This window comes from Cucurbita pepo, chromosome LG05 (assembly GCF_002806865.2).
Source record: "Cucurbita pepo subsp. pepo cultivar mu-cu-16 chromosome LG05, ASM280686v2, whole genome shotgun sequence".
In the NCBI taxonomy this organism is placed as follows: Eukaryota; Viridiplantae; Streptophyta; class Magnoliopsida; order Cucurbitales; family Cucurbitaceae; genus Cucurbita; species Cucurbita pepo.
In genome coordinates this window covers 3,442,477-3,451,600 of record NC_036642.1, presented here as the reverse complement: position 1 = coordinate 3,451,600, position 9,124 = coordinate 3,442,477, and the positions used below count along the sequence as shown (strand labels likewise).

At 34.1% G+C, this 9,124-nt stretch overlaps 2 protein-coding genes across 5 annotated transcripts in view; one reads left to right on the top strand and one right to left on the bottom strand.

Moving 5' to 3' along the window:
- Positions 1 to 1,267: 1,267 nt before the first annotated feature.
- Positions 1,268 to 4,863, bottom strand: LOC111796198. The gene is made up of 9 exons (XM_023678942.1): positions 4,683 to 4,863; positions 3,893 to 4,033; positions 3,572 to 3,674; positions 3,321 to 3,380; positions 3,067 to 3,126; positions 2,783 to 2,983; positions 2,583 to 2,694; positions 2,252 to 2,469; positions 1,268 to 1,702 (listed from the first exon to the last, which is right to left on the bottom strand). Exons 2-9 carry the CDS (start codon positions 4,021 to 4,023, stop codon positions 1,610 to 1,612), a joined length of 978 nt encoding a protein of 325 aa, XP_023534710.1. The 5' UTR covers positions 4,024 to 4,033; positions 4,683 to 4,863; the 3' UTR covers positions 1,268 to 1,609.
- A 1,386-nt stretch (positions 4,864 to 6,249) lies between these two features.
- Positions 6,250 to 9,124, top strand: part of LOC111795446 — a 9,878-nt gene continuing 7,003 nt past the window's right edge. For 3 of the 4 annotated variants that reach the window (XR_002815200.1, XM_023677879.1, XM_023677880.1), the window contains exons 1-3: positions 6,250 to 6,646; positions 6,743 to 6,936; positions 7,768 to 8,089. Coding sequence is in view for 3 of the 4 variants with exons in the window: in XM_023677879.1 (XP_023533647.1) it covers positions 6,551 to 6,646; positions 6,743 to 6,936; positions 7,768 to 8,089 (612 nt within the window). In the remaining variant the exon portion in view is untranslated. The remainder of the gene's footprint in view (positions 6,647 to 6,742; positions 6,937 to 7,767; positions 8,090 to 9,124) is intronic. The other variant, XM_023677881.1, reaches the window with a different exon arrangement.

Sequence of the window (9,124 nt, the reverse complement as noted above, 5' to 3'; positions counted from 1 at the left end):
TTTTTTTTTTTTTTTTTTTTTTTTTTTTTTTTTTTTTTTTTTTTTTTTTTTTTTGTTGAAGAATATCAGTGGATCTTAACGTACGTTGAATGATTATATACGATGGTTAATTTAATTTGAATATGATTTTGATTTCTATGGATTATGTTTAGTTTTATTAAATTTTTTTATTATACTTGTTTGTGAAGAATTTTGGGATTTGGGTGGATAGTGTTCTTGTCTTTGTTATTAATTTGAGTGGTCGTTGTTGTTGTTTATGATGTTTCAATTACCTTTCAATGGCTCGGTTACTTTAGTCGGTGAAAATGCTTGTTTCTTTGAGTTTATGACTTGACTTGTAGTTTTGGGAGATGGCACTTGAAAAGAGTTTTAGAGATGAACTTGCTATGCTACGAGTCTATACGTGGCTTGACTTTGTCTTATAAACTATAGCTTTCACCTCTAGTGGTTTTATTATCGCTCATGACTAGTGAAGAGTGTATGTTATGGAGACGTGGCTTGGGGTATTCAAAAAATAAAATGACTCGACTTAAAGTAACTTGTATGATTTGAAGTGGCTTGAGGTTAATTCGGAAGTGATTGTTAATTTTAAAATATACATTTTTGCTTGATATATATACATATATTTAATTAATTTCATAATTATTTATTTTCTAATTATTCATAAAAAATAATATTTAACTTAATTTTTTAAATATATATTGAAGTTGAATAGTAAATCTTAATTAAATGTTTCAAAATAAAAAGTTTATATAATTGAGCCTAGTAATTTTTTTCCACCAAATAAAAGTTTTTTGTTTTCTTTAATATTTTAAAATTTTATGTTAATTTTTTTTTTTGAGACATAACGTCGCCTTATCTCTTTAATTTATTAGATATCATATTTTTACAAAAAATAATAATAATAATAATAATAATAATAATAAAATATTTATTATTCATAATATATCTATTTAATATGAAGTAATAACAAATATATAATATCAGAATTTTTGTTTTAGATTTATATTNTTTTTTTTTTTTTTTTTTTTGTGATATACATGAAAATAAATTAAAATATATTTTAATTCTAAAAATATATTTTCACGAAAATTAATTTATAATATTTCAATTTAAGAACCTAATATACATAAAATGAAATGATAACCTATTAGATACAATCTTAAAAATTTAAGAATCATACTTCTTACTTAACCACTTTAATAACGAATAAACTAATGTCGGATTGAAAATTTAGCCACGAACATTACGTTCTAGATCTGCCACCGAGCGAGCAAGCAACCATCTGTTAACATTGATACAAGGTAAAGTATGATGGGAATAACACATTTATTTTCTCCTTGCTTACAATGAAATCACATAAGAATTATAAGGGAAAACCAGAAAGCTTCAATACTCATACATAACAGCAGCAGAAGCAGCAGAAGCAGCAGCAGCAGCTGGTGGAACATAGCAGACAACCATGCCACAGGTAAACGGGAATAACAACAAAAAAAATACCATAAAATCTATTATGACAAATTAATGGCATCATCGGCTATCTCCCTGCGAGGATACATCACCAAAAACAATTGCTCAACTACTCTCCATACAATGAGGAACGAGATTTTTAAGAGTCTTGAGGTGTCTCAAATCTCGTTGGGGTGTCAATACCCATCATACAGCAAAGGCCTGATATTAGGATTATGAGCAACACGATCCCCTGCATAAGTGGAGATTTGGAAGCAAATTTTAAGTCGAAATGGCAGCCCATTTAACCAGTGAGACTCGTTAAGAACACGCATAACGAGATGAAAGCGTGCTAAAAGGGAGGTAATATGATCGAGGTTTTGGGGAAAGGGTAAAACTTTATCAAGAACTAATAGCCAAATATATATGGGAATTGGTGCACATATGATTTTTACCATTCAGCGGCAAAAGCAAGAAGATAACCAAAAATTACCACCAAATATGATGATCTCACATGTAATTATCTTAGAAATAAAGGGTGTTCTTTCTTTTATGCCTGGTGTGTTGGGGCAGAGGAGATAGGATGAGGGAAACAAGAAGATTGGTCCAGATGATAATAAACTAAGTAACATGAAAATCTATTCCTAAATCCTGATAATGAAACTACAATGCTTGGCCTAGAGTTTGCCTACCGAATTCCATGCTGAAATAAGTCATTAGTGTCCAATTTTATACAAGGTGCAGCCAAAATATACAAATTATAAAGCTAGAATATCACACATAATGACAGTTAGTGACTCACAACAAAGAGGCCCTCGAGAAGAGATGATTTAATTTGGCAGACTTCGTCACAGAAATTTGCTGATTTAGTTGATCCATTTCCAGAGGAACCCTCAGCAAGAAATCTTTCAAGCTTCATAGCAGTATGGCGAATGGACCGAAAGGGATCCGATACATAGAGAATTTCATACTTTGACCCAACATGCTCTGCAGAAGTCATTATCTCCAACAAAGCTTTGCCTATAATAATTTCAAAATTCAGCACAAAATGTTGTTAGCACTACAGCCATAATGTCAATCATGTTGCTAGTTCTAATAACCATTGTAAGACAAAGTAAAATGCGTCAACATACTTTCAGAAGCCCATGAATTAACTTCTTTAGGTGAATTGGAACCTCCATGACAGAAAACTACCAAATCTGTCTCTCCCTTTGGCTTCTTTTCCATTCTTGAAACCATATAATCCTACTCGTTTGACGTAGAAAGAACAAATAAGAATATCACAAATGTTCTAAGAAAACAAATGACTATAGTCATATAAAGATAGATTTACATTAATTGAATGCTGCAGGGGAAGTCTCTGGAACGATTCATCCTCAATGGAGCACAACTCATGGAAGGCACTATTGCTGATTCCCAGGTCATGCCCACACGATTTTTTGAACTCTGAGATCAATGAATTTTCAATCGTCCCGCTTTCTGGTGCAGCCACATAAGGAAATGCCAAGGAGAAGTTAGACCTTGAGAAAGAGACCTGTGAAAATTGATCCTGGATTTAGAGACAAGACTCAAAGACATGCAGTTTTAGAATTTATAAAGCAAATTGCTTTTGCAAACCTTTAGTAAGTCCTTAAGGTTTGGATCCACGTGCCTGCTCAACATAAAATCTGATTGCAACTATGAAAACCAAACGAATCGTCAAGGAAAAAAATATGTGAACCAACATAACAATGCATCAAATTATTATCCTGAATAATAGAAAAAGTATTTGTGGTACACTAAAAAATTTGCAAGAAAATAATTGAACAAATTCACCAATTAAAGAATTACATGATGAAGACTGAATAATCTCAAAATTCATATATTCCTACCTCTGAACCAACAAAGACTATTGCAAGATCCACATGCTGCTCTACATTCTTTCTTGAGCACTGAAGAAATAAATAACAAATAAAATATAAATATAAGAAGAAATCAAGAAAAAAGAATATACAAAAAGGCAAAACAGCTAGCTTTTCTAAAAATAAAAATTGTGCATGCAGAACAGACTTGAAATGTACAAGATATCTTAAAAAACTAGTGATAGAGAACTTCAGAACAAGATGTGAAATGTAACAAACACCAGAAATTTTGACCAGCCCCCTTCATACAGAACAGACTTTGCCAGCTCCTGTGGAGAAATGGTCTGGTAATCAACAGATTTTTCGATCATGTTGTTTGAAAACCTGCAACCATATAGTACAACTATTAAATTATGCCTAGAACAATGATGCATAGTATATAACATGTCCAAAAAGGAATTTATGGGGACACCTAAAAGTTAGAGACAATTGATCCAACAATGAAGAGGTCGATCCTGATCAATTGTATCTAAAGATCAACTTAAGTATATATATCATTCATTTGCAACAATTTAACACACAAAAAATGTCATACGGCGTACCCATGGTGATGATGAGGAGACCAGAGGAATGCAGGAACAGTGGATGGCAAAGATGAGCTAGGTTCAAATGTCGCTGCCACCAGGAGAACAACAAGAAGCAAACCCAGCTTGGGCACGTCCACCTTCTTCATCTCTCTGTTTCTGCACATCAACAAGATGGGGTGAGTCCAGAAAGAGTTAGAAGTTCAAATATAATTTGAAAAAACATACAACAAGATATAACATACATTTAAAAAACATATAACAAGTTAGAGAGTTTAGATGCAAAATTAAAAACAATAATCAAATTGTGTTTATCGTTCAAATGTTGGCCAAATTGGATCTGCAATGTCCTCTCTCACTTGAGCCATTCACTTAAACGATGTCTTACCAAGGCAGAGAAACTACTTTTGCAGTTCCTGAAAATTTTCACATATTTTAGGAACTTTTAAAAATTTTAGAAACAAGAAATGGGAAAGATTTTCACATATTTCACATTTATTTCTAGTTCATTTTGATTTCTTCAATCCAACCCATTCGAACATGGGAGGAATTGGAATGAGTTCAAATTTAATCTAAAATCCTTCCAAATCCGTCTTATTTCAGAAGAAACCAAACGACGAGACAAAACAGGATTTGAAATCAGATGGAAATTCAATCCTAATTTTTTGTTCAAACCAAACACAATAAATGACTTCAAATCCGTTCTGATTTGAAATCCTTTCAAATTCAGGGTTTCCAAACAGATGGGGGAAAACAACAGGTAAATATCATAAGAAACTAATTCCAGAAGGAAAGAAATTTTGCTTACCAGAGAAATCAACGCCGAAGTAGATTTGATTAACCCTTCCTGTTCGTCGCTCCTGTACAGTGGATGGTGCAATTGAAAGGGTTTATCACGGTGATTCTCTTCGAAACAGCGATCGAATAGCGAACACTCACTCGATCTTAGATCTTCGGAACCAATATGCTTTTTTATCGTTTCGTTCTCTCTCTTTTTTATTTAATTTAATTTAATTTTATTTTTTGTTTCTTGTTAAAAATTCGTCATAATATTCTCCCATTTTTTTCCCTTTAAAATAATAATTTATGTAAATTGATAATATTCCTAGAATAAATAACAACTATTTTATTAGTTTTTCCTCTTTTTAGATCAATTCAATAATTATTTAATTTTCCAAAAAATAATTTAATTGAAGATTTTTTAGTTTTATTTTTTTAAAAAAAATTGAATTCTTTTATTATATTGAGTATGAAATTTAAAATTTAGTAGCAATAAGATATTAATTATTATTTTAAAAATATTTAAATTTTTAATAAAAATAGGTTCGTATTTAATTTAAATCAGCTATTTATAATTATTTAAATATTCACTTAATTTATTAAAAGAATGGTAACAAAGTTTTTCAATCCTAATTTAAAATAGAATTTTGTTCTTACTGAACATTCTGTCACTGATTCATTCAGTCAACTGATATTAAAAGTTTTAGACGGAAGATACGAAACTATGGGCGAAAATCAGTACCTTTGATTTATTATGTAACGGCCCAGATTCATCGCTGGCAAATATTGTCTTCAGGGGAAAGTTTCTACACCCTTGTAAATTGTGGTTTGTTCTCCTGCCCAACCAATGTGGGATGTCACAATCCACCCTCATTCGGGGCTCAGCATCCTCGTTGGCACTCTTTCCTTCCTCGAATCGACGTGGGACTGCACCCAAATCCTCCTCCTTTGGGGCCCAACATCCTTACTGGCACACTGCCTCGTGTCTATCCTCATTTGAAGAACAGCAAGAAGGCTGGCACATCGTCTGGTGTCTGGTTCTGATATCATTTGTAACGCCCCAGATCCACCGTTAGTAGATATTGTCCTCTTTGAGATTTTCCGGGCTTCCCCTCAAGACTTTAAAACACGTAGCACCCTTGATGGCACTCTTTCCTTCCTCCAATCGATGTGGGACCGCCCCCAAATCCTCTTCCTTTGGGTCCAACATCCTTATTGGCACACCGCCTCGTGTCTATCCCCATTCGAGGAACAACGAGAAGGCTGACACATCGTTTGGTGTCTGACTCTGATACCATTTGTAACGGCCCAGATCCATGGGTAGATATTGTTCTCTTTGGGTTTTCACAGGCTTCCCCTCAAGGCTTTAAAACACTCTTAGGACTTTAAAACACTCTAGTGGAAGGTTTCCACGCCCTTATAAATGTTGGTTTGTTCTCTTCTACAACGAAACTGGACATCACAAATATATATATATATATATTCCATTAGAATTAACCCTAAACTAGTGGTTAATGTTAATTTTGAGATTTATTGAAATTGGGACTAAATTTAGCAGTTTTTAACCTAAAAAATGGTATTATTCTCTCAAGAAATGCCTTCCACACTCTTTCAAAATTTATCCTTCTTTGTAACTGATTCTGTCTTCACGTTATTCCGTTCTCGCTGTGCATCGAACTCGTGTTCCTCGCGAGCTCGCGCACGCTCATGAATTTCGCGGTCTAATTCAGCTCAGAAAGGGGGAAGAGGCTCAAAAGAGGAGAAGAATCAGAGAGAGAGAGCGACAGAAAAGAGTGTAGGAAATCAAATTATCGAGTGGGGAGTGCGGTGGCCGGAGGTGGATACGAGGTTGGGACGGTTCACTGGTGGGTGGGTGGTTTTTCTTTCAAATGGTATATGATGCTTTGCAATTCATTGAGAGATCGAATTCGGCCATGGCTTCGTGATTATGACAGGCTTCAATCTTTCGCAGTTATTCTCATTTATATCCAGGTGCATTCTTCCCCCTATCTCCGCCTTCTTTTCTTTGTTCTTCGTTATTTACGTTTTGAATTCTTAATCTAATGTATCTACATACGTATGAGAAAGATCGGGTGCGCATTGGTTGGATCCCTAGGGGCATTGTACAACGGTGTATTACTTGTAAATTTGGCGATCGCATTATTTGCTTTGGTAGCCATCGAGAGCAGCAGTCAGAGTCTTGGCCGTACATATGCTGTTCTCCTGTTCTCTGCGATTTTCCTCGACATCTCCTGGTTCCTTCTTTTTGCCTACGACACATGGTCTCTCTCTAGCTCTCTCGTTTTAGTAATCCCAGCATGTTTAGTTTGTTTGAGAACGTGAGTCTGGACTGCTGGTGAATTTAGCGATGTCTTGTCCTTGTCTATAGAGTAAAATTAGAAAGGATGCATACAGAACAAGTATGTGTTATAGTATAATTCTACAAAGCATATTGATATGATTAGTGNTCTATAGAGTAAAATTAGAAAGGATGCATACAGAACAAGTATGCGTTATAGTATAATTCTACAAAGCATATTGATATGATTAGTATCATAGCCAGCATGATCCCTGTCCGCCCCTAAAAATGCATTTCCAACGTTGAAGCTGCTTATTATACTCCTACAGTTCTTTACTCTTTAACTAGTTTGATAATTTCATGATAAACCTTCCTCACCGGTCCATGGAAGCACTGCTGTATATGAGATAGATGAAGCTAATTTGATGAATGCAGAAACTTCACACTCAAAGTTGAAATTCTAATTCCGGACGAAATATGATTTTGAATTAGCTATGATTAATTAAGAAGAATTTTGAAGGGAGCTTTGATGTTGTATAGTTGCAACAATACTTGTACGTTTTATACGTTTTGAAGAAAGCTTCGATCTTGGATAGTTGGAGAGGGTTTTTTATTTTTTATTTATTATATATATTTTTTTTCTGTAAAAACTTATTTGAACAATGCATTCTCCTGACACCCATCTTTGTGCCTGCATTTTCTTTTTTAATGCTCATCAAGTGCGTACGTGCATAACGTGCTTCTAGATTGATGCATGATGCTGATTGCTGGCTATTTTACCCTGTTAATTGAATGAAAGATTGCTTATATGCAGGAACATCTCATCTGAGAAATATGGACCCTTTTTTACCTTTTCAGTGAAGCTTACTCTGGCAATGCAGATTACTGGATTTTCTGTTAGACTATCGTCTTCACTACTGTGGATTCAAATTTACAGATTGGGGATTTCATACATGGAAACTCCAATCCCCCGAGAGGCAGATTATGATTTGAGAAATAGTTTTCTTAGCCCTGCTACTCCAGTTGCAGTTAGAGAGCCCTCAGTTTCTGATGATATAATAGGGGGCTCTATTTATGATCCAACTTATTACTCGTCCCTCTTCGAAGATGGTCAAGATAGTAAATGTCTGTCTGGGGTAACGTATCAATTTATTTTAAGCACTCTTTCATGCAACCGTCATTGATCCATTGTCATTCATTTACTAGTTCTAAATTTTCTGCTGCGATTCTATTGCTTTATCCATTTAGTTTTCCATGGTATTCTTTTTATATGTAGTTAATATCATACTGAATTTCAGCATTCAATTCTTACAAGAGGAAGAGGGCTAGCCTTATTACAAGTTTCCTTTACTGAATGAAGTTTTTTTGTTTATAAATATTTTTGAAGAGCAAATAATTTTTTATCACTATTACTATTATTATTATTATTATTATTATTATTATTGTAGAAATCCACTTTATTAGGATGAATTGGAGCTAAACCGATTTCAAATGTCTTAAAAATTTGTATTGAATAGGTGACCTCTTCACAAAGTCTAATCTAAATCCTTGATGTTTGCTTATAAACCTAATACCATCGAGTAGGACCTTTGGATGAAGTGAATGGCGTCAATTCATCTCCATGAGTTCTTAGCTATATTAGGCCTAATAGTGGGAGTGAGATGAAAGATCAAGCAAATGAGAGAGAATACTTACTAACAAACACTCTCCATGACCCGAGAGTCCTTGATGGTTTGTAATATTCTAGTAGTAGATTACACAAAGTGCTCCCTTTCATTATTGATGACGTGCAAATGGTTTTTACAGGAGACAGACAAATCATGGATGCCATTTCTCTTGCAGCTGAATCATTAGATGATTACCATAGCAATAATAATAAAGGTTTCATCCCCAAGATTTTTTCCCCTTTCGTTTGATAGGAGAGATCAATTTTGGAAAAGTATATGAGAAGTATATGAGAAGGTTGATGGATCCTCCACTTAGATATGATAATGGAGCGAAAAGGTTTCAGCCTTTAGATGGAGAAGGTGGATCTACGACTCTCTCCACTACAATGGGAGGACTATTTGAGATATAAGGCAGGAGGATTTTCTTTCTCCTTTTCCTCTCTACTCTGGTGGTCGATTCTTGGAGTTGGTTTGTTGAAGTTAGTAAAAAAAAAAAAAAAAAAA